Raw genomic sequence first — 25,440 nt, 5'->3', positions numbered from 1 at the left:
TCCCGGCAAAAGCATTACACAGACAGACAGAAGCCTTTGTTCCCCCCACTCCAGATTTGAAAGTTTCTTGTCCCCTCATTGGTCATTTTGGGTCAGATGCCAATGGGGTTATCTTAGCTTCTTAACCCTTTACAGGAGAAAGTATTTTGCCTCTGGCCAGGAGGGATTTTACAGCACTATATACAGAAAGGTGGTTACCCTTCCCGTTATATTTATGACACATGGATTTAAACAGGATCATCTTATTTAGAAAAATATAACTTTTGCATTGACACCTTACATGATATACTGTGTACAAGATTTGTTGCAATTGTATAACAGTGGCAATTTCAGTGATGTAAATGGTCATATTCAATAATACAGCATCACACGCCACTTCTTTATTTTAAAAATCTATCATTTTTACAGCATACACACCATGGCAAATTCAACCTCATTAACATGCTTGCACACATCAGTAAATGACATAAAATGCATGTCTAATACAGTATGTATACACACATTACATTACTGTACATAATAATATAATATATAGAGCAGTCTAAACAAGTCACTGTCCTTATGAAATTTTAGTTTGTACCGATTTCACTCATGCTTTTTCTGTAGCCTGTTGTAAAACTAGGCAAATATCTAGATGAATTGACGTACCCCCTGGAAAACCCCTGCATACCCCCAGGGGTACCCATACCCCTGGTTGACAACCGCTGCTCTATACCACTTACCTAGACAGCAATTCACTTCTAGAAACTTCTTCCTTCTGTCTTCCTTCACTCGTGGGACAAGAAGGATCTCAGAAATGATTGCTTAGACATTTTTCTTCTTCAGCACACTTCCCAGTTACTTGAACTCACCTGCTATCTGTGAGATATCTTGAGATGCAGTGTCACTGGCTCTTTTATGGATCCTTGCCTGTTGACTTCAGCAACCTATACAAACTTACATTGATGTCTTGTATGTTGGCTCTGGGAGGGCAGTACACCATACTCGGTTTTCCACATGTGCCTTGCAAAATGTTCTTTCAATTCTTCTGGGTATTGAATCCCAATAAGGATTGTCTGTCTTTCTTACACTGTTGGAGAACTCTTTGTAGGCAGATTTGATTTGCTTATGGATTGGGCTGAGCTGCCATCCACAGGTGTGTCCTGTACATCTAGGAATTATTTTGGGGAAATTCTATGGCCCTGTGCTATGGAGGATGTCAGACTAGATAGTTCTGCTTGGCCATGAAATCTATGAATCTGTGAATATGAATCTCTCTCTTCCCTTGGGCCAGCTGGATCTTGAGAGATCTCTTCCACAGTTTCCACATTGAGGTCCTGGTATTGATTGGAAACTTGTAGTTGTGCAGTATTCCTCCTGGTCCTCTTCTCTCTGGTGGCCACAGCCTGTCCATCCTCATCTATCTCCAGCTCCACAGAATGCCACTGTGACATCTTGCACTTGGTGGTTATGAACTGCCAGGTCTCCTCTATGCCATCCTCTATCTCTGACTCTTTGCTGGCCAGCTCCATTCTTCCTTGAACCTGGGCTACTGGTGTTTCCGGAATCTGGTTGTCTAGGAACATCTCTGCTTCTCTGATTCTCAGTAGTATCTGTTCTTGTCTCTCCAATTCCCATTGAAAGGAATAGAAATCCCCATCCAAAGGCCTTGGCAATTTGAAAACCTAAGTTTTAATGTTTCTATTTAAACCTGATATTTTCAGGATTTCTGGGCAGCCGTAAGTCCCAAACCTCTTACTGAGCAAAGCAGATGCTCCCTGTGTTGAAGGGAAGGCTACTCTGATTAATATGGATTTTTGCTGGCTGCCTTTAGGTGACTGTGTTTGCAACCATTTTTCCTAAGTGATTTCCCTAAGCTCACGAAGGAAGACAGGGCCATCTCTGATATTAAAACAGAGGTTAAGTGTAAACTGTGTGTATCTTGATTAGCTCCAGTTAAAGAAAAGGAGATACTTTAGATTTACACTATGAAGGATCAGAACAATAAAAGCAGAATATTAAGTACTTTGGGTATTTTTCCCAGCTTAGGATAAAACTTCCCCAAGGTACCAACTATTTTACCTTTTGTCCCTGGACGTCATTGCTGCCACCACCAAGCATCTAACAAATATAACCGGGAAAAAGCCCACTTGGAAATGTCTTTCCCCCCAAGCCCTACACCCCCTTTCCTGGGGAAGGCTTGATTAAAAATCCTCACCAATTTGCATAGGTGAACACAGACCCAAACCCTTGGATCTTAAGAACAAGGAAAAAGCAATCAGGTTCTTAAAAGAAGAATTTTAATTGAAGAAAAAGTAAAAGAATCACCTCTGTAAAATAAGGATGGTAAATACCTTACAGGGTAATCAGATTCAAAACATAGAGAATCCCTCTCAGCAAAACCTTAAGTTACAAAAAGGCACAAAAACAGGAATATACATTCCATTCAGCACAACTTATTTTATAAGCCATTTAAACAAAACAATCTAATGCATATCTAACTAGATTGCTTATTAACCCTTTACAGGATTTCTGACCTGCATTCCTGCTCTGGTCCCGGCAAAAGCAACACACAGACAGAGAGAACCCTTTGTTCCCTCCCCCCTCCCCCCAGCTTTGAAAGTGTCTTGTCTCCTCATTGGTCATTTTGGTCAGGTGCCAGCGAGGTTATCTTTAGCTTCTTAGCCCTTTACAGGAGAAAGGGTTTTTCCTCTGGCCAGGAGGGATTTAAAAATGGTTAGCCTTCCCTTTATATTTATGACAAAGATGTTGAACAAAACCGGTCCCAGGACCAAGCCCTGGGGCATTCCACTTGTTACCAGCTACCAACTAGACATTGAGCTGTTGATAACTACCTGTTGATCCCAATGATCTAGCCAGCTTTCTATCCAACTTACAGTCCATTCATCCAGCCCATACTGCTTTAACTTGCTGGCAAGAATACTGTGGGAGACCGTATCAAAAGCTTTGCTAAAGTCAAGTTATATCACGTCCACTGCTTTCCCATATATACAGAGCCAGTTATCTCATAATAGAAGGCAATTAGGTTTGTCAGGCAAGACTTGCCCTGATGTGACCCCTGATGGAATTCGTGCCCGTGAGAGAGAGAAAAAAAGAGAGCAAGAGAGTGAGCTTTGGCTGTCTGCTAGAAAGAGTGAGGTCTGCTCCATCTCCATATTTGTGTATATGTGTCACTGTTACCCACTGCTGGAGGGAAGGAGACCTGGTCCTGATGCATGTTTTCATAGATGCCAAGGCTTGAAGGAACCGTTGTGATCACCTAATCTAACCCTGTGTATAGCACAGGTGAGACGACATCCCCCAAATAATTCCTAGAACAGATCATTTAGAAAAACATCTAATCTTGGTTGAAAAATTGCCAGTGATGGAGAATCCAACATGACCCTTGGTAAATTGTTCCAATGATTAATTAGTCTCATAGTTAAAAACGTATACCTTATTTCCCGTCTGAATTTATCTAGCTTCAACCTCCAGCCATTGGATCATATTATACCTTTCCCTGCTAGACTGAAAAGCCCATTATTAAATTTTGTTCCCCATGTAAATACCAATAGACTGTGATCAAGCCACCCCTTAAATTTCTCTTTCTTAAGTTAAATAGATTAAACTCCTATAAGGCATGTTTCCTAATCCTTTAATTCATTCTCATGACTCTCCTTTGAACCCTCTCCAAATAATCAACATCCTTCTTGAACTGGATACAGTATTCCAGCAGTGATCAGCACCAAATACAGAGGTAAAATAACCTCTCTACTCCTACTTGAGAGTCCTATTTATGCATCCAAGGACCACATTGGACTTTTTTGGCCACAGAGTCACACTGATTATCCACCTGAACGCCCAGATCTTTCTCAGAGTCACTATTTCCCAGGATAAAGTCCCCCAACATGTAAGCATGGCCTCCATATGTGTTCTTAGATGTATACATTAACATTTAGCCATATTGATTGTGTACATGTTTGTGTGTGATTTTTGCTCTCTAGAGGAGAAAAAGAACCCTGTTCAGTGTGTATGTGTGTTTGTCGTGTATATATGTGTGTCCCTACTACCTTGTTCAGGAGGAAATGAGACTTTGTGAGCATGTGTGGTTAAAGGTGTGTATGTAACTGCTTCCACCTCATGAAGAGAATGAGACCTGCTTTGTGTGTGTGTGTCTGTGTGTGTGTTCCTGGTACCCCCTTCAGGAAGGAATGAAACTTAGTGTGTGGGCCAGTGTACGTTTGTCACTGCTTGCCCCTTATGAAGAGAATGAGCTGTGCTTATTGTGTGAGTGTGTTTTTGCATGTGTGTGCACATGTATGCCCTTCCCTTATGGAAGGAATGAATCCGTGTGTGTGAAGGGGCTGGGGAGTTTGAGATGTTTTTGATGAATTGCCAGAGCTCAGTTCTTGCCCGGTGCTGCATGTCAGAATTAAGCAGAAATACCCGTGTTCCGAGGATGCCAGGCATGGGCCAGCAAGGGCTCTCTGGGTATGGCAGAGTTGTGTGTGAGACAGAGATGTAACAGCAGAGGGCTGCAGTTTAGAATTCATGGGCACTGACAGAGCTGTGGGGGTGGGAGCCCAGGGTTGGGATCCTCTGTTCCCAGGGGTGCTCGACCCCCGCTTCATCCCAGACCCCACACCTACTCCAACCCTTCCCCCAAGTCCCCACCCCACCTCTTTCTGCCCCTGCTCTGCCTCCGCAGCACCCCCACTCCTGCCCACTTATGCTAAGTATCCCATAACCCCTTGCATTCACTGAAGTAAGTTTTGGCTTGTGCAATTAGAGAAGCTGTCAAGATCAGGACAGATAGTGCTTTATCAGAGCAGCAGACTGGGAGTTGCTCTGACAGCTGGGACTGAAATGTCCCAAAGTAAGAGGATTGTCTAGGCCTAGTACAAACCTAAGAGGTGCCTTTGTACCCTTTGGTACCTGAAATACATGTTGTCAAAACAAAGAGATATGGGATACACCATGCTGCCGGAAGAACAAGGTAGAAAGCTGATTGGTTAAATGTAATTTCAGATGACTTACACAGTACCTTGTACTTGCAAACAGGTTGGGTATAAAAAGATGGCTTTAGGATTACAACTTTGACAGCACAGCTTCTGCGTAAGGTGAATGTAACAGTGCTGTGTGATACGGCTTCCTGGAGACTGGTATTGTATTGAACCTTTGTCCTGTATTTTATTATTAATTTATAGCAATCAACCTAACTGGTGTTGCTGAGTTGGTCTCTTGAATATATTGCATACCAAACTAAAATGTGGTCAAGCAGCTGAATGAACAATTTATTCCCAGGCACTGGCAGAGTTCGAGGGTGTGTGATAGGGGGCAGGGCTGGGACAGCAGAGTGTCTGTGGGTTGGGATTGAGATACAGCAGCAGAGCTCTGTGTGTTAGCCCAAAAATGGGATAGAAGGCAGGGGCTGCAAATCAGGATTAATGGGCACTGGCAGAGCTTTTGGGGGCATCGAGGAGCCCAGGACTGGGACCACAAGAGGCTGTGGATCGGGATTGAGGGGAACTGGCAGAGCTGTGGGGTGGGGGCTTCGCAGGGCTGCCACAACCAGGGGACTATAGGGTCAGGATTGAGGTGCATGTGTGTGTGCATGTGAGCCCAGAGATGAATAGCATTAGGTGGAGTGGGACAGTGGGTTAGGACTGAGGGCAGAACTGGGGTTCATGGTGGGCAGAACAGCAAAGCTTGTCACAGTTCAGGTAGGTTTGCTGATCTCTGTCACTGAGGCCTAGAATCCTGCAATTATCTTTCACTCACTGCACCTAGGCCCTTTTGCCTTGGCTAACCCAGTGGGAATCTCCAGTTTGTTTACATGTTGTTTTCACAGTGCTCCCTCCTTCCCTTGCATCCCCTCACTAGGTGAGACTCTGGCGGAATTTATGAAGGAAGGGATCACCTGTCACAGGAGCTGGCTTGACCCCTTTCACTTTACATATCAGGGGGCTACTTGACATAGGAACAAACCCTCCCCTTCCTTTGTTTAACTTTAATCAAAGCCTCTGACTTTCCTTGCTTAGCAACCCTGCTGGGACTGCCACCGCAACCTGCATTTTCCAACAGCGTTTCCAGTCTAACAGCCCTCCACAGGACCCCTTAAAATGACTAGTAACTTTGCTTCTGCCACTGTCTCTTAATTCCATGAGAGGTTTGACAAATCTCCAGGCAGTGCCCAGATCTCAACTGAGAATTTCTCAGAGTCCAGATTAAGGCATGTGAAATGATAACAACCTGTGTGTCCTCTTGTAAATCTCTACAGAGTCATGGCTGCTGCATGGCTAATTGGAGTGATTTCTTTTTGGTGCTGTGTTGCTAACAGGGATGGTTTTAATGAGCACACAATCAAGGATTTTATATCTATCTATCTATCTATCTATCTATCTATCTATCTATCTATCTATCTATCTATCTATCTATCCTAAGCAAGAGTCAACAAAATTAACATGTTTCAAATGAAATTGATCAGGGTTCCTTCATGTTGCCAGCTGTCACTCCAGATCTGGGATCAGACATATAGAAACAGTGTCATCCTTAAGGTCAAGCACCTTACACCCTATGGACAGATTCTTCATTGCCACTTCTTTGATCAGCCAGCAGGGACCAAAATAACTGTTGTTAAAGTTTATCCCCTTGCACTGTTGTCCTTAGCAGAACGTTATAGTCATACTGAAAGCCTCTTGTCAGCTCCAATTGCCATATACTTTGACTGTGCAATAAGCTGCAAATGGAGTGAGAAGGAATATATGTCACTTACCAAAAATCATAATATGTATTTTTCAATTAAATTTAATGCCTGACTGTGAAATGTACCCGCTCAGTAGCCCCTGCCTACATAAGAACGGCCAAACTGGGTCAGACCAGTGGCCCATCTAGACCAGTATCCTGTCTTCCAGCAGTGGCCAGTACCAGATGGATAAGAGGGACTTTAACAGAACAGGGACATCCAGAGCATGGGGTTGCATCACTGACCATCTTGGATAATAGCCATTGATTGTCCTATCCTCCATGAACTTAAATAATTCTTTTTTGAACCCTATTATTGTCTTGGCCTTCACAACATCCTCTGGCAACAAGTTCCATGGGTTGACTGCGTGTTGTGTGAAGAAGTACTTCCTTTTGTTTGTTGTAAATCTGCTGCCTATTAATTTAATTGGATGATCCCTGATTTTTGTGTTATGTGCAGGGGTAAATAACACTTCCTGATTCACTTTCTTCTCACCATTCACAATTTTATAGACCTCTATCATATTCCCACCTTTTCCAAGCTGAAAAGGCCCAGTCTTTTTAATTTCTCCTCATATGGAAGCTCTTTCATACCCTAATCATTTTTTGTTTCCCATATCTGTACCTTTTCCAATTCTAATATAACTTTTTTTTATATGGGTGTGATGCTGGCAGACCAGGTGCCAGCTCATGCCCAAGCCTCAGGTCAATTCATTTGTGTATTAGTATAGATCAAAGTAATTGTTAAATGTATCTGAGTGTATTTGGTGTTTAAACTTCATGAAAACATGCATTGTTTTCACTTATCTGAATCCTGTTATAATGTAGTAGCAAACATTTACACTGTGTATACCCCTGTAACTAAATAACCTATCAAGCAAGAAAGAAGCCTTGTGGAATGCAAATGAAGAACTTTAATAGAAAAGTGCTAATTTCCTTTGTGATCACTGTATGTAATGATCAGAGGTCAAAGACTCAAAATGCATTCCTCGCTCTCTGTCATCAAAGGAAAAGCCCACACTGTCAGCTTCTTTTCTGTGAGAAGAATCTATAAGAATGAATTAAAGGAAAGATATTTAATCTCTGGCTTATTTGGATTCTAAAAGGGCAGAATAACTGAACGAGAAGATGGAGATTATTCTGAGTAGCCCAGAGAAACTTTTGGGAAATTTGCAGATTACTACATCTCTGCTACCATTTGGAATTACAAACTGTGATTCACCTGTGCCTATATTTTACCTGCTTTAACCTCTCAATAATTCTCATTCCTTTTTCTTAGCTAATAAACCTTTAGTTAGTTTACTATAGAGTTGTCTACCAGCATTGTCTTTGGTGTGATATCTAAAGAACCAATTGATCTGGGGTAAGTGACTGGTCTCTTGGGACTGGCAGCAACCTGAATATTTTGTGATTTTTTGGTTTAAGTGACCATTTATCACTAAGTCCAGTTTGTCTGGGTGGCAAGATAGACTAGAGCATCTAAAGAGACTATCTGTGACTCCATGGTAAAACTTGTATAGTGATCAAGGAGTTCATATTTGTTAATGGCTTGGTGGAATTTAATTATAGATCACACCACCAATTTGGGGCCTCTGACCTGTTTTCTGATAGTCTGCCCTGTGATAGGCACTCACACTTGTGAGCCAATCCAGACATTGTGACAATGCGGAAACCAGAATTGCACATAGTATTCAAGATGATGGGGTATCACGTATTTGTATAGTGACACTATAATATTTACTGTCTTATTATCTACCCCTTTCCTAATCGTTCTTAACATTCTGTTAGTTTTTTGTTTTTTTTTACTGTTGTTGCACATTGAGCAGATGTTTTCATTGAGCTATCCACAATGACGCCAAGTTCTCTTTCTTGACTGCCAGCCTAGCAACTGGCAGGCAAGCTGCCAGGCACAATACCTGTCCAGGTCCCAGGAAACTTGCTGGAAATTCAGCCTCACCGGCTCCACAGCACCCCACTTGGTGGGCTGACACTCCCCAACTCTCTGGACATCCACCTCCTTGACTACCTGGGTAGCCAACAATTTGACTCCTTGGACTACCAGCTCCTCACTTCCCTGGACAGCTCAGTGAGCCAGTAGGAAATTTCCCCTTTGTTTTCCTGAAGAGGAATATGTTTGATACGTTCCCTCCTGTGAACACTTTTTGTCCCTGTTCCCTGTTGACTTGGGATGCAAATTTGTTCAAACAGCCACAGGAGGAAAATTCTGTTTTCCAGGCAGCTCTAACCACTGCCTCTTTCATTTCAGAAGCTGGAAAGAGTGTAGTCAATGGTGCATAGGCCTACCGGAAGAAAAGGGTCTGTCTGGTGGTGTCAGGGCAAGGAAAACTAGCTTCTAGTCCTGGTTCTGCTATAGATTTCAGAATGTCTGTTGAGTCACTTCCATCAGAATTTTCCTGGGTGACCACTAACTGGGTGCTCCTCATATTCTAGTTACCCAACTTGAAAAACAGAAGGGTTGAGTACTGATAATAACAGCAGAGGTCACTGGGATTACCAGGCCAACCTCAGAAATCAAGCCCTAAGAGTCTCAGCTCAGTCACTAAGGAAGCCATAACTAATGGGTATTTCTGCAAATTCTCCTACCCCAGCAGTGTGATTATTCAACAAGTAACATTCTCCGAGGCAGAACAGGCTGGAAAATCTGTTTGCCACTCAGCGCTAGCAAGGAACCATTTTGTGCCACATATGTCTCCTCAGGGCTATTTGGATTTCCCTGTTCCTTAGGCTGTAGATGAAAGGGTTCAACATGGCAGGAAAAACAGTGTAAAACAGGGAGAGAAGTTTACCGCTGTCTGGAAACTCACTGGACCTGGGTTGTAAATAAAGGATAATGCCAGAACCATAGAATAAAGCCACAACGATGAGGTGGGAGGAGCAGGTGGAGAAGATTTTCCTCTTGCCCTCAGCTGATGTCATCTTGATGATGGTGGCAATGATCCGGATGTAGAACAACAGGATCAGGGCAAAGGCCACCATTCCAAAGAAAGTGACCACGATGTTGTCATAAATATAAAGGGAAGGGTAAACCCCTTTAAAATTCCTCCTGGCTAGTGGAAAAATCCTCTCACCTGTAAAGGGTTAAGAAGCTAAAGGTAACCTCGCCGGCACCTGACCAAAATGACCAATGAGGAGACAACATACTTTCAAAAGCTGGGAGGAGGGAGAAAAACAAAGGGTCTGGATCTGTCTGGGTGATGCTTTTGCCGGTGACAGAACAGGAATGGAGTCTTAGAATTTAGTAAGTAATCTAGCTAGATATGCGTTAGATTATGATTTCTTTAAATGGCTGAGAAAATAAGTTGTGCTGAATAGAATGAATATTCCTGTCTGTGTGTCTTTTTGTAACCTAAGATTTTGCCTAGAGGGATTCTCTATGTTTTAAATCTAATTACCCTGTAAGGTATTTACCATCCTGATCTTACAGAGGTGATCCTTTTTCTTTTTACAATTTCTTCTATTAAAATATTTCTTTTCAAGAACTGAATGCTTTTTTTCATTGTCTAAGATCCAAGGGCTTGGGTCTGTGTTCACCTATGCAAATTGGTGAGGATTTTTACCAAACCTTCCCCAAGAAGTAGAGTGCAAGGGTTGGGAGGATTTTTTTGGGGAAAGACGTTTCCAAACAATGCTTTCTCAGGAACCCAGAGAAACGTTTGGTGGTGGCAGTGGAAAACCAAGGGCAAAGGGTAAAATAGTTTGTACCTTGGGGAAGTTTTAACCTAAGCTGGTATAAGTAAGCTTAGGAGGTTTTCATGCAGGTCCCCACATTTGTACCCTAGAGTTCAAAGTGGGTAAGGAACCTTAACAGATGTAAGTCAAGGTTTCATTCATAGAGGTGTCAGCAAAGGCCAGCAACAGCAGAGGGGCCGAGTCACAGAAGAAATGGTTGATCTTTTTGGAGCTGCAGAAGGGTAAGGTGAACACCAAACTTGTCTGCACTACCTCGGCCAGGATGCCGATAGTCCAGGAAGTGGCTGCCAGCAGGACACACACCTCTTGTTCATAATCATGGGATAACACAGCAGGTTGCATATTGCCACGTAGCGATCATACGCCATGATGTCCAGAAAAGAAGATTCTGTGATCCCAAAGGAAAGGAAGAAGCACTTTTGCATGTCACAGCCGGCAAAGGAGATGCGTTTATCCCCTGAGATGAGGCTCACCAGCATTATGGAGACAGTGACTGAGGTATAACCGACCTCTAAGGCAGATAAATTAGAGAGGAAAAAGTACATGTTGTGAAGGCCAAGACCATATTAGGGTTCAAAAAAGAATTATTTAAGTTCATGGAGGATAGGACAATCAATGGCTATTATCCAAGATGGTCAGTGATGCAATCCCATGCTCTGGATGTCACTGTTCTGTTAAAGTCCCTCTGATCCATCTGGTATTGGCCACTGTTGGAAGATACTGGTCTAGAAAGTTGGGATCTACCAATGTTACAAGGATAATGAGGAGGTTTCCCACCACAGTGACCAAATAAACGGCTAACACTGCAACAAAGAGTAAAATCTGCCTCTCTGGAGGGGTAGAAAATCCCAGGAGAAGGAACTCAGTCATCACCGTTTGATTCAAGCTCATTGTTTCTTCATAGATTTTTCAACTGGAAGACAGAGACAGGTATTACATGGTGTATCCTTCATTTCCAGCTCGTATATCAATCAAAACTGGACACCTTTCTGGAAGACAGGTGGGAAACCTAGAGTTCAATGGTCTGTCGCTCTAGGACAGCCTAATGGGGCACGCTGCCCTAAAACTGGGGCTCCATTCCCTTCCACAGAAAATGTCAAAAATGGTGATTTTCATTCAACCCACTTTTGAAATATTGAAATCTTTCATGAAGCAGGATCACGATTCTCTGGCATAACTAGAGCTGGCAAAAGTATTTGTTTTAAATCACACTCGTTACAAATGGGCATGAAAGAAGAGGGGGGAAAAAGGAGCAAGTATCAGATTCTACCACTGTGGTCAATAGTACCGTAGTCACCGATGGGTGCCACTGATTTCAAAAGAGAGATTCCATTACCCTTTCTCTCAGGCTGGGATTTTCAATGGAACCTAAGAGGTTTATGCTTGTAAATTTCAATGAGATTTAGAGACCTTATTCCTTTATGCACTTGAAAATTCCAGTCACATGCTGATTTAAATGAGACCATTCAAACATGGAGGCACCAACTCAACATGAATAAGAATGCCAGCCTTTGTGATCAAGATTACTTGAGACAAAAATCCCATTGACTTGGATCATTATTTTCTTGAGTCTAATACCAGAAAAATCATAAATTTTTCACACTAAATGTACATACACTCCATTTCTCAGACCATGATTTTATAATCAGATTCATGTGGATTTTCCTGTATGCCCATGTGGAGATCACTAAAGTAAATGTTTTCTCCCTTTCCCCTGAATTTTATCTGTCTTGTCTAATTAGATTAAAAGTTCTTTGGAGCAGGGACTTTCTTTTATTCTATGTTTATACAGTATCTAGCACTATAGGGCCTGATCTAGGTTGACCCCTAGGTAGTAGCATAACAAATATGGCAATTGTTACTAACAATAATGTTACTCTGCACCGGCACAAGAGAGTGTCTGCATGAATCCTGTTTCAGAAGTAGAGTCATAGCTTCAGCTAGATGGTTTGATAAAAACCATTAGGAAAAAATGATCCATTAACAATGATAGTCACAGTTCAGGGATAGCTGTATTTCGCAGACCTCTCAACGTCTCCATGAGTGCAGCCCATTTTGGAGACAGGCCTCTTGCCTTCACCTGTCTGGTGTGGAATCCTACAATTAACCCACTCTCAAACAAAGCTACAGCCTGATGGGTACCAAATGTGTTTGCTCCTGTCCAAATATAAAGGGAAGGCTAACCATCTTTAAATCCCTCCTGGCCAGAGGAAAAACCCTTTCACCTGTACAGGGTTAAGAAGCTAGGATAACCTCGCTGGCACCTGACCAAAATGACCAATGAGGAGACAAGATACTTTCAAAAGCTGGAGGGAGGGAGAAACAAAGTCTCTGTCTGTGTCTGTGTGTGTGATGCTTTTGCCAGGAACAGAAAGGAATGGAGTCTTAGAACTTAGTAAGTAATCTAGCTAGATATGCGTTAGATTCTGTTTGTTTAAATGGCTGAGAAAATAAGCTGTGCTGAATGGAATGGATATTCCTGTCTGTGTGTCTTTTTGTAACTTAAGATTTTGCCTAGAGGGATTCTCTATGTTTTGAATCTAATTACCCTGTAAGGTATTTACCATCCTGATTTAACAGAGGTGATTCTTTTTACTTTTTCTTCTATGAAAATTCTTCTTTTAAGAACCTGATTGCTTTTTCCATTGTTCTTGAGATCCAAGGGTTTGGGTCTGTGTTCACCTATGCAAATTGGTGAGGATTTTTATCAAGCCTTCCCCAGGAAAGGGGTGTAGGGTTTGGGGAGGATTCTGGGGGGAAAGACGTTTCCAAGTGGGCTCTTTCCCGGTTATATATCTGTTCGACGCTTGGTGGTGGCAGCGATAAAGTACAAGGGCAAAAGGGAAAATAGTTTGTACCTTGGGGAAGTTTTAACTTAAGCTCACAGATTTGGGATAATCTGCCCTATAGCAGAGTCTATAATTGTAAGAGTTTGGTTGAAGCTGATATTTAATATCCCTTCAAAAAATCTTATGCTAAAGAATGATGATAGCTCTGGCTATTTTTCTTGTGCAATCCCTTTCTGATTCTTCCTACATTTATGGTTTCAATGTCTCCCTCTGGCATGGAGTTCCACAGTCTAAGTATGTGTGTTATTGGAGCCATCTGCATATGCATAGAACACCTTCCCAACAGTGGGTCAAACAGCCACCCTCACCTTATGCAAACCTAAGAAAGAAAGAAAGAAAGAAAGAAAGAAAGAAAGAAAGAAAGAAAGAAAGAAAGAAAGAAAGAAAGAAAGAAAGAAAGAAAGAAAGAAAGAAAGAAAGACTTGGTTGAACGGGCTTTTAAATTTTATCCATTATGTTTATGTGCCTCTCTTCATCTCAATAGACATGATACTGCATACATTTGAGTGTTTAGACTAAGTGGACATATCCCTACAGTTTGTCTGCATTCAGAACTCCAACAGAGGCAAACAATACATCCTCTTTTAGATGTCTTGCAGGATTGAGCCCAATGAAGATTGTGTATGATGCTAATTCTGCAGACAGATTCACGTGCTTGCTAGTGGTACATAGTCACACTTAATTGCAATATTATTGATAAAAAGAAAAGGAGGACTTGTGGCACCTTAGAGACTAACCAATTTATTTGAGCATAAGCTTTCGTGAGCTACAGCACGGTTGCATCCGATGAAGTGAGCTATGGCCCGGCTTGACAATGCCCTGGCTGGGATGATTTAACTGGGGTTGGTCCTGCTTTGAGCAGGGGAGTGGACTAGATTTCCGGAGGTCTCTTCCAACCCTAATCTTCCATGAGTCTGTGATTCTACAATTTCTCTGCTTCAGATGTGCTGTGAGAAGAAGTGTAGGAGCTTAAGTGAGTACTCATCTGGAGTACTGTGTCCAGTTTTCGGCCCCACATTACAAGAAGGATGTGGAAATATTGGAAAATGTCCAGCGGAGGGCAACAAAAATGATTAGGGGACTAGAACACATGACTTATGAGGAGAGGCTGAGGGAACTGGGATTGTTTAGTCTGCGGAAGAGAAGAATGGTGGGGGGGGATTTGATAGCTCCTTTCAACTACCTGAAAGGGGGTTCCAAAGAGGATGGATCTAGACTGTTCTCAGTGGTAGCAGATGACAGAACGAGGAGTAATGGTGTCAAGTTGCAGTGGGGGAGGTTTAGGTTGGATATTAGGAAAAACTTTTTCACTCGGAGGGTGGTGAAACACTGGAATGCGTTACCTTGGGAGGTGGTGGAATCTCCTTCCTTAGAAGTTTTTAAGGTCAGGCTTGACAAAGCTCTGGCTGGGATAATTTAGTTGGGGATTGGTCCTGCTTTGAGCAGGGGGTTGGACTAGATGACCTCCTGAGGTCCCTTCCAACCCTGATATTCTATGATTCTATGATTAACTCAAGGAGAGAGATGCCACCTGTAAATTCTGAATTGAGCGAAATGCCTCTCAGCATCCCAGACTTGGGAACCTAACTCAATTTGTGGGGGGAGACTTAGATCACATCCCTATCCCGGCCATTTCCCATTGGCTGGTTAGGTGGCCATCTCTCCCCAGGGATTGTATTGCGAGACGGGGCACCAAATTCAGGCCTGTGGATTCCACTAGCTGCCATAGCACATTAACAATGTTGCGTCTATGTCCTCTTTGTGGATCTAGCCCGAGGTCAGTGACTAAAGGTGATATTTTCAAATTGGTGTGCAAAAATCATCCTTCCCCCCCATCAAAGTTCTAGTAATCTTTTCACCAATGTTTGTAAAGTTGAGATTTTCAGCTGGAAAAATCAGATGAACTTTTCATGAACATGTTCAGGAAAAGTTATTTCGATTTATTTTTATTAACATTTCACATTTAATGAAAAATTGGAATAATCCCTTCCTGTCTCCCTCAAAAATGCAGACTATTTCAACAGGCTCTACACTGAGCATAAAATGTGTGTTTGCGAGTATGTGGGGATTTTGATCTCAGACATGCTCTCCTCTTTTTTTACTTTCCCCTTGAGATCTGAAATCTAATCCCCATGCTGTTTGCACTGTTTTGAGAATAGACATGTTATTAACAGTCCCCTTGTTATTAATTTGAAAAGTCCAGCAGCAAAGGAACCAAGGGAGATTCATCTTCATATAGGAAGGCTCGATAGTGAGTCAAGAAAGACACTCATTTCCTAACACTGTGTATACAATGTGAAACATAAAATGTAAGAGACCAGAACCAGGTCTCCTTCCTGAGAGAACTGAAACATCAGAAGCAGGTGGGGATTTCAGACAGCCTGTGGAAACAGTTTCCACAATACTGAGTGAAAGTATCAGATCAGAGTGTTTCAATACTACACCCATCATTCTTAAAGGTAACGTAACCTTTTTAATCACTCCTATTTTTCAGCATCCACTAGAGTCGATACTGGGATTTCCAAAGACAACAAATGAAGCGCATCTGCAATTTTGGCACTGAACTCTCAGTAAAACCATTATACTTCCATTGAAATCATTCCCTGCAATCATTAGCATTAGATCCAGGACATGCTTAGGCCTTTTTGTAAAGGCCCCTAGGAGCCTCTTTAGACACCTAACTACCATTGGAAATCTGGTCCATAGGTGCCTAACTCCCCTAGGCTTCTTTGAAATTCTTAGTCGCTCTGTGGTGAAAGCTGCTGGGAGCTGAAATCTTTTTAAAATCTAGTCAGTTATTTGGGTACCTGAATGCAGCTTTTTCTCTGTCTCTGTCTCTCTCCCTTTTATCATCTATCTATCTATGATGGGAGAAAGAACGGCTCATGGAAATATGTGGTTTATGATAGCAGGCAGCAAATTAGGTATTGAAATCCTTAGTGAAAAAATAAATGACACTTTCAAGTTGTCCTCTCCTCTAACTCCTTTGTATAATTCAGCTGTAGCTGTCATAAAAACTAATGTATGCAGTGTTGTTGTAGCCAGGATATTAGCGGGACAAGCTGGGTGAGATAATATATTTTATTGGACCACTTCTATTGGTCAGAAAGACAAGCTTTCAAGCTTACACAGAGCTGAAGTTGGTCCAATAAAAGATATTACCTCACTCATCTTGTCTCATGAAAATTCATGATAGAGATCAACTTCCTTGACTTAAACTGAAGGATATGTGCATTAAAAAATGTGTATAATCCCTTTGGAGTCTATGCCTTATTTTGTACTGACTCATGAGAAGCGTGGGCTGAATCTCTTCTCACTCACATAGTGTAAATCAGGAGTAACTCCACTGGAGTCACTTGGGTTCATTTTCCCCTCACACTGGTGTAAATTAATGTCTCTTGTTCCTTCATTGGAAGCATCTAGCTCTGGCCATGGTGGGGGAACTTCATGATTTATGTCATAAGACTAGCGATTATACAGTCACGGAGAAATGCATATCGGACAGTGAGGGTGGGATTATTAGGAGCTAAGGCGATCCTAAGATGCATGAACAGGAGAATGCCAAGTCGGAGTAGAGTGGTTATTTTACCACTGTATTTGGCACTGGTGTGACCGCTGCCAGAAAATTATATCAAGTTCTGATGCCCATAATTCCAGAAGAATATTGATAAATTGGAGAGGGTTCAGAGAAGAGCCACAAGAATGATTAAAGGATTAGAAAATATGCCTTGCAGTGAAAGGCTTGAGGAGATCAATCTATTTACCTTAAGAAATAGAAGGTAAAGGGGTAACATAATTACAGTCTATAAGTATCTACAAGGGGAACAAATATTTAATAACAGTCTCTTCAATCTAGCAGACTGAGGTCTAACACCATCCAATGGTGGGAAGTTGGAGCTAGACAAATTCAGATTGGAAATAATTAATTTTTTAATAGTGAGTGTAATTAACCATTGAAACAATTTACTAAGATTCGTGGTTGAATCTATCTCCATCCCGGGAAATTTTTAAACCAAGATTGGATGTTCTAAAACAGGTTCTCAAACTGTGGTCCATGGACCACCAGTGGTCCGTGAGCTCCGTTCAGATGGTCCGCGGATAGTTCCCTCTAAGATGCATGCCTGGGAGGCCGCACATAAGAGAATGAAGGGCCACCCACCTAATTAGTGGAGCTGCTCCGGCGTGGCTCCACTAATTAAGTGCCTGGACCCTGGAAAAGACACACATGTAAGGTGGTGGCCTTGGGAAGAATAGGGGGTGAGTGGGAGGGGGAAGTGGGGTGAGAAGAGGGGATGGGGGAATTTGGGATATGCAGGACTGTGGCAGCCAGAGAAAGGGGCAACTTTCCCCAGCCCCAGTTTGGGGCTGCTGTGGTGTGGGAGAGAGTGAGAGACCCCCACTCCTTTCCAGCCCCAGTTTGGGGGCTGCCATGGCTGGGGAGAGAGGGCACATCCATCACTTTATAAAGGTAAGACTACTAATATTAAAATATGAGTTGTGTGCTTTTGTTTGTAGAACAAATACAAATTCATTATTACTAAGGTGTTTTTTTATATAGTGCTTTTATCCAAAGTGCTTTGGCTAGCTAATAGTACAAGCAACATTTGGAAAGATCATTAAGTGGTCTGCTGAGACCCTCAGCAATTCTGAAGTGGTCCGTGAAAAAAAGATTGAGAACCACTGTTCTAAAAGATCTATTCTAGGAATTGTTTTGGGGAAGTTCTATGCCCCGTGTTATACAGAGATCAGACTGGATGATCATAGTGGTCCCTTCGGGCTTTGGAATCTATGAATCTATTTTAAAAGTGTCTAAGTCAGTAAGGTGCCCATATTCCACTGAGTAGCAGGAGGTAGGACACCAGCTAAGATGGCAGCAGCTGGATCTGTGGATAAACAGAATAATCGCATCAACTCTCATAAGAGGAGGTGGGTTACCAGCATAAAAATGAATTTGTATACTAGGCAAATCAGACATTGAGACTGATGAGGACTAAATAAAAGGCTATATAGATAGAGAAATAATGTTGGCTATACAGTTGAAATGCAAATCATTTTGCTCATCAGGATTCTAGACCCAGCTCTTGGGCAGCTAAATAGCAGAGAGAAGGGAATATCAATAACTCTAGAATTAAATATAAGATATTAGCTACAAAGTTAAGTTATGTTAAAATTGCCAAGTTTTCTCTCCCTTAGATGCAATCAATAGAAAACACAGAGTGGGAAAATCAAACCACCATCACAAAATTCATCCTCCTTGGATTCAGAAATCTCCCTGAACTGCAGATACTTCTCTTACTGCTGTTTTTAGTTAGCTACTTTGTGACAGTGGCTGGGAACATCCTCATCTTTGCTCTAGTTGTGGGTGATCAACAACTTCACACTCCCATGTACTTCTTCCTTGGGAACTTGTCCTGCTTGGAGACCTGCTACACCTCAACCATCCTGCCCAGGATTCTGGCCAGTCTCCTAACTGGTGACAAAACTATTTCTTTTAGGGGCTGCATGGTACAAATGTATTTCTTTGGTTCTCTAGGAGCTACAGAATGTTACCTCCTGGCAGCAATGTCTTATGATCGGTATTTAGCAATATGTAAACCCCTGCACTATGCAACCCTTATGAATAGCAGGTTCTGTTTACTGCTAGCAGCTGGCTCTTGGATAAGTGCATTTCTAGCTATTAGCATAATAGTATTGTTGGTGTCACAATTAACTTTCTGTGGCCCCAATGAAATTGACCATTTCTTCTGTGATCTCACCCCTGTGTTAAAACTCTCCAGAACTGACACCCGCCTGATGGAACTTACAGCTTTCATATTCGCCTCAATTTTTACTCTCCCCCCATTTCTATTAACTGTTATATCGTATGTTGCTATTATAGCCACCATCCTGAGAATCTCGTCTGCCACTGGGAAACAAAAGGCCTTCTCTACCTGCTCCTCTCACCTCATGGTGGTTACAGTTTTCTATGGGTCCCTAACGATTGTTTATGTCTTACCCAAAAATGATAACCTGAGGGACCTGAACAAAGTGTTCTCTGTCTTCTACACAGTCCTGACTCCCCTGCTCAATCCCCTCATCTACAGCCTGAGAAACCGGGAGGTAAAAGAGAGCCTTAGAAAGGGCTTTAGTAAATTTCTGCTTTGCACAACAATGCAGACACTGTGAGCCATTTATTAGGACAAAAATGAAACTGAGAGCATCTATGGTTCCATTGGAACCACGGAGAGTTAAGCATCTAGATACTATTGAAAGCTCCATTAGGTGCCTAAATATCTGTATCCTAAGTTGCTCACAGGTAATCAAAGTTGAATTTAACCTTACTAATAGAGAAAAATGATTTTAAAAAAACCTTTAAAAAAGGCCTTATTTTGCAAGAAAAGTTTTACATCAAACTGTTTAAAACCTTTTTTTTAAAAAAAATATATTTTTTAATTAAATCAGATTTTTTTTATAAATGATTTATTTCCTCCTTCCATCCTTTTTGCCCCCTTTATCTGTTTTTTCCGTGGCAAAATGGAAAGAGGAAAAAAAGGTATGTGTGACTGTCATAAATATAAAGGGAAGGGTAAACACCTTTAAAATCCCTCCTGGCTAGAGGAAAAATCCTCTCACCTGTAAAGGGTTAAGAAGCTAAAGGTAACCTCGCTGGCACCTGACCAAAATGACCAATGAGGAGACAAGATACTTTCAAAAGCTGGGAGGAGGGAGAAAAACAAAGGGTCTGTGTCTGTCTGTGTGATGCTTTTGCCGGGATCAGAACAGGAATGGAGTCTTAGAATTTAATAAGTAATCTAGCTAGATATGCGTTAGATTATGATTTCTTTAAATGGCTGAGAAAATATTCTGTGCTGAATAGAATGGATATTCCTGTCTGTGTGTCTTTTTGTAACTTAAGGTTTTGCCTAGAGGGATTCTCTATGTTTTGAATCTAATTACCCTGTAAGGTATTTACCATCCTGATTTTACAGAGGTGATTCTTGTTTACTTTTTACTTCTTCTATTAAAATCCTTCTTTTCAGAAACTGAATGCTTTTTCATTGTTCTTAAGATCCAAGGGTTTGGGTCTGTGGTCACCTATGCAAATTGGTGAGGATTTTTACCAAACCTTCCCCAGGAAGTGGGGTGCAAGGGTTGGGAGGATTTTGGGGGGAAAGACGTTTCCAAACGGGCTCTTTCCTAATAAAATAAACCCGATCAGACGTTGGGTGGTGGCAGTGGAAGTCCAAGGGCAAAGGGTAAAATAGTTTGTACCTTGGGGAAGTTTAACCTAAGCTGGTAAAAGAAAGCTTAGGAGGTTTTCATGCAAGTCCCCACATCTGTACCCTAGAGTTCAGAGTGGGGAAGGAACCTTGACAGTGACCATTTGGGGGAAATCTTTCCACGTACATCTTATGAATTCTGGTGGATACTGGGAATTCTCCATGCTTGTCTGTGTCAGACTGCACAATTTATTTTGATGGTAAAGCTGGTCTTTGCCTTACTGCTGTCTTTTTACCTCCACCCTGGACTAACATTCCAAGTGGAGGTAGTGCAGGGCTAACAACAAAAGGGCATGTAGGAATGTTATCAGGAGGGCCAAATCGCACCTGGAGCTGCAGCTAGCCAGAGATGTCAAGAGTAACAAGAAGGGTTTCTTCAGGTATGTTGGCAACAAGAAGAAAGCCAAGGAAAGTGTGGGCCCCTTACTGAATGAGGGAGGCAACCTAGTGACAGAGGATGTGGAAAAAGCTAATGTACTCAATGCTTTTTTTTGCCTCTGTCTTCACTAACAAGGTCAGCTCCCAGACTGCTGCGCTGGGTATCACAAAATGGGGAAGAGATGGCCAGCCCTCTGTGGAGATAGAGGTGGTTAGGGACTATTTAGAAAAGCTGGACGTGCACAAGTCCATGGGGCCGGACGAGTTGCATCCGAGAGTGCTGAAGGAATTGGCGGCTGTGATTGCAGAGCCATTGGCCATTATCTTTGAAAACTCGTGGCGAACCGGGGAAGTCCCGGATGACTGGAAAAAGGCTAATGTAGTGCCAATCTTTAAAAAAGGGAAGAAGGAGGATCCTGGGAACTACAGGCCAGTCAGCCTCACCTCAGTCCCTGGAAAAATCATGGAGCAGGTCCTCAAAGAATCAATCCTGATGCACTTGCATGAGAGGAAAGTGATCAGGAACAGCCAGCATGGATTCACCAAGGGAAGGTCATGCCTGACTAATCTAATCGCCTTTTATGATGAGATTACTGGTTCTGTGGATGAAGGGAAAGCAGTGGATGTATTGTTTCTTGACTTTAGCAAAGCTTTTGACACGGTCTCCCACAGTATTCTTGTCAGCAAGTTAAGGAAGTATGGGCTGGATGAATGCACTATAAGGTGGGTAGAAAGCTGGCTAGATTGTCGGGCTCAACGGGTAGTGATCAATGGCTCCATGTCTAGTTGGCAGCCGGTATCAAGTGGAGTGCCCCAAGGGTCGGTCCTGGGGCCAGTTTTGTTCAATATCTTCATAAATGATCTGGAGGATGGTGTGCATTGCACTCTCAGCAAATTTGCGGATGATACTAAACTGGGAGGAGTGGTAGATACGCTGGAGGGGAGGGATAGGATACAGAAGGACCTAGACAAATTGGAGGATTGGGCCAAAAGAAATCTGATAAGGTTGAATAAGGATAAGTGCAGGGTCCTGCACTTAGGATGGAAGAATCCAATGCACCGCTACAGACTAGGGACCGAATGGCTAGGCAGCAGTTCTGCGGAAAAGGACCTAGGGGTGACAGTGGACGAGAAGCTGGATATGAGTCAGCAGTGTACCCTTGTTGCCAAGAAGGCCAATGGCATTTTGGGATGTATAAGTAGGGGCATAGCGAGCAGATCGAGGGACGTGATCGTTCCCCTCTATTCAACATTGGTGAGGCCTCATCTGGAGTACTGTATCCAGTTTTGGGCCCCACACTACAAGAAGGATGTGGATAAATTGGAGAGAGTCCAGCGAAGGGCAACAAAAATGATTAGGGGTCTAGAACACATGACTTATGAGGAGAGGCTGAGGGAGCTGGGATTGTTTAGCCTGCAGAAGAGAAGAATGAGGGGGGATTTGATAGCTGCTTTCAACTACCTGAAAGGGGGTTCCAAAGAGGATAGCTCTAGACTGTTCTCAATGGTAGCAGATGACAGAACGAGGAGTAATGGTCTCAAGTTGCAGGGGGGGAGGTTTAGATTGGATATTAGGAAAAACTTTTTCACTAAGAGGGTGGTGAAACACTGGAATGCGTTACCTAGGGAGGTGGTAGAATCTCCTTCCTTAGGGGTTTTTAAGGTCAGGCTTGACAAAGCCCTGGCTGGGATGATTTAACTGGGAATTGGTCCTGGTTCGAGCAGGGGGTTGGACTAGATGACCTTCAGGGGTCCCTTCCAACCCTGATATTCTATGATTCTATGATTCTATGATTCTATGATTCATTAAACTTTGATGATCATACATCCAAATGGTGCACTTGCTGTGATGGGATGAATAAATCCCACACTAGATTAAGGGGAGCTGGAGAGCACAATTGGTGCACCTGGTTGTACCTGAAGTGTGTAGCAGACAATTAAAGATGAGGCCCAGTGCGGAGCAGGCTATTATAAAGGAAGGACTTCAGGGCAATAAGAGGGAAGAGAGTGAGCGGCTAGGAGTCCTGATTGCCTCTCCTAGTAAAGGAGACTGAGGGGGAGAATAAGGATTGGTATTCTCTCCTGAGATGGGAGCTCTGTCAGAAAGGCCAGCAGCAGTAAAGGCTACAGAGGGAGTTTGTACTCTGGCATTGGCCCTGAAGGTGGAAGGGCAACAGGGGTGAAGAAACTCCTGAAGAATGCCTGGGAGAAGGATTCTAGGAAACATTCCTGAGGGTCAGCAACTTTGGAGGAGCTGGGCCTCCAGAAATAAAGCCCTGGGAGCAGGTGCTTTGTAGTAGATCAGGCCATAATTTTCCAGAGCCTGGAGAGGTGATGAAGAGTTTGCTAAGGATTGGGCCCATGGAGGGCAGAAAAAATTGTTTCTTTGTATTTTTCTGGACTCTTTGTTTTACCCCTGAAGGGATGGGACAGAAAGTCTCCTGATGAGTGGGCCAAATCACAAAATGAATGGTTCACTAACAGGCCTGAATTGTGTCTTGTGGAGGTGACCGGGGAAAGGTCCCTGCAACAACACACAAGCCATAAGGGGGCTTCCATGCTGGTGAGACACCCTTCCACAATCCCCCTTTCACAACAGCCCTGCTACCTGGGTCAAATGTCTTGTCTTCTTTGGGTCATTGCAGTGCAGGCCTGTGAAAATAACTCTGTACCTATCGCCATGGTAAAATAATCAAATATCCTGATCTGGGCAACTATCCAATCTACTTTAGCCAAAGCTGACTTCAGGTAATTCAAGGTGTTATGGGATACTTAGCATAAGAGAATAGGACTATAATTAAGGTACAGGCCAATTTACAGGTACTTGGTACAGGCCCCAAGTGACTCCCATCCCCTTTGTTAGGTGACCCCTTCCAAAGTCCATAGCCTAAATTGGCCTGTACTTTAATTATAGTCCTATTCTCTTATGCTAAGTATCCCATAACACCTTGAATTACCTGAAGTCAGCTTTGGCTAAAGTAGATTGGAAGTTGCCCAGATCAGGATATTTGATTATTTTACCATGGCGATAGGTACAGAGTTATTTTCACAGGCCTGCACTGCAATGACCCAAAGAAGACAAGACATTTGATTGTTCTGCCCTAGCATGTGCTTTCATGCCCTTTGGTGCTTGAAATGGATCTGTTCAGACCAAGGAGATAATGATACACAATGATACCAAAAACCAAGGTATAATGCTGATTAGTTTCAAATGATGTACACAGTATCTTATACGTGTAAACAGGACAGGTGTAAAAAGATGGCTTTAGGAGAATAACTTTGGGAGCACACCTTCTGTGTTAGGTGAATATAACATGACTCTATGAGATGGCTTCTTGGAGATTGGTATAGTACAGGAAAAAGTTTCTGTATGACTGACATTGGTTATTTGGTCCTTTGAATATATTTTATAATGAACCCACGTGGGTGAAGCGATTTACCATTCAGTTAGTTAACACTCAATTCATTACCATTCAATTCGTTAAGCAGCATTGCATTGGTTGCAGTATAATTAAAGAGAAAATGGTATCTATTGGACTGGTTTGTGACCATCATCAGATCAATACTTCCGCACGGGTCAACTTCCCCACGAGTCACCAACCAGCCCCCTACTGTATAAGTGTTCATCACCCTGTTAGTAGATACAAAATAGGGGCCAAAACATTCTTGATCTCACTATGGCTCATATACTCCAACATCTTGCATCTTTTAATAATGAGCCAGAGCCAAAGTCGTTTGTAGTTAAGGGAAAGACTCAGTCATTGACTACAAAGGGGTTTGTATCAGGCCCCATATAGGGCGAAGTAAACAATTATTGTCTTTATGTCTGATGTGGACCAGGATCCATGTCTCCCCTGCCCACTCTCAAAGTAAACAGTTGCAGGCTACATACCTGTTTTACAATCCAACAATCCATCTCCACCTTTTCAGTTCCACTTACACAGCATATTCCCTTGCACTGTGGGAGAACGAACCCCTCACTCTTTCAGCATTGAACAGAAGGATGGGAGTAAGGCCATCAGGAATCCAAATGGGAATTTTCAAAGGAGGTAATTCAAAGGCAGTTGGTTGCCTAACTCCCTTAGGTTCCCTTAAAAATAATAGCCACTGTGAACAAGATTACAACTTTGTTCATGTGGCAGCTTAGGGGTCTTCCTGGCCTGCATTTGGAGTTCCAGGTACGGAGATCAGACTGACCTGGGAGCTTTATCCAAGGATAGTTTATCTTGGTAGCATTTAATTTTCTTCTTCCTCTAAAATATAATTGACATTGGTTCCTTTTCTCTATTATTCTAGCAGAACTATTCATCTTATATGTCAGATGAACAGAGATTTCCATTGAGACCAGAAATACTCTCTGTGTTAATTTCCTTTGAAATCAGACATTCCCTTTTTTCTATTGCTATGTCTTTTGAGTCAACAATTCTTCTGTCACCGTTATTTTCCCTTTTGAATCAATTGTTTTCCAGGACTTCCACTTTGACATTAGTAAAAAGACTGTCCTTGTACCATTCTTTTTC

The 25,440-nt window shown here is 42.5% G+C and overlaps 1 protein-coding gene and 1 pseudogene across 1 annotated transcript; one reads left to right on the top strand and one right to left on the bottom strand.

The window, feature by feature from the left end:
* Positions 1-10,545: 10,545 nt before the first annotated feature.
* On the bottom strand, positions 10,546-11,325 carry LOC140897236 (olfactory receptor 10A5-like; annotated as a pseudogene).
* A 7,343-nt stretch (positions 11,326-18,668) lies between these two features.
* On the top strand, positions 18,669-19,448 carry LOC140897237 (olfactory receptor 10A7). The gene has a single exon (XM_073309627.2). The coding sequence runs from the start codon at positions 18,669-18,671 to the stop codon at positions 19,446-19,448; it is 780 nt and encodes a 259-aa protein (XP_073165728.1).
* The last annotated feature ends 5,992 nt before the right edge of the window (positions 19,449-25,440 follow it).

The sequence above is a fragment of the Lepidochelys kempii genome, chromosome 13, assembly GCF_965140285.1.
Source record: "Lepidochelys kempii isolate rLepKem1 chromosome 13, rLepKem1.hap1, whole genome shotgun sequence".
NCBI classification, from domain to species: domain Eukaryota; kingdom Metazoa; phylum Chordata; order Testudines; family Cheloniidae; genus Lepidochelys; species Lepidochelys kempii.
Note: the sequence above shows the minus strand (reverse complement) of the source record. Positions and strands in the feature narration are given on the sequence as shown.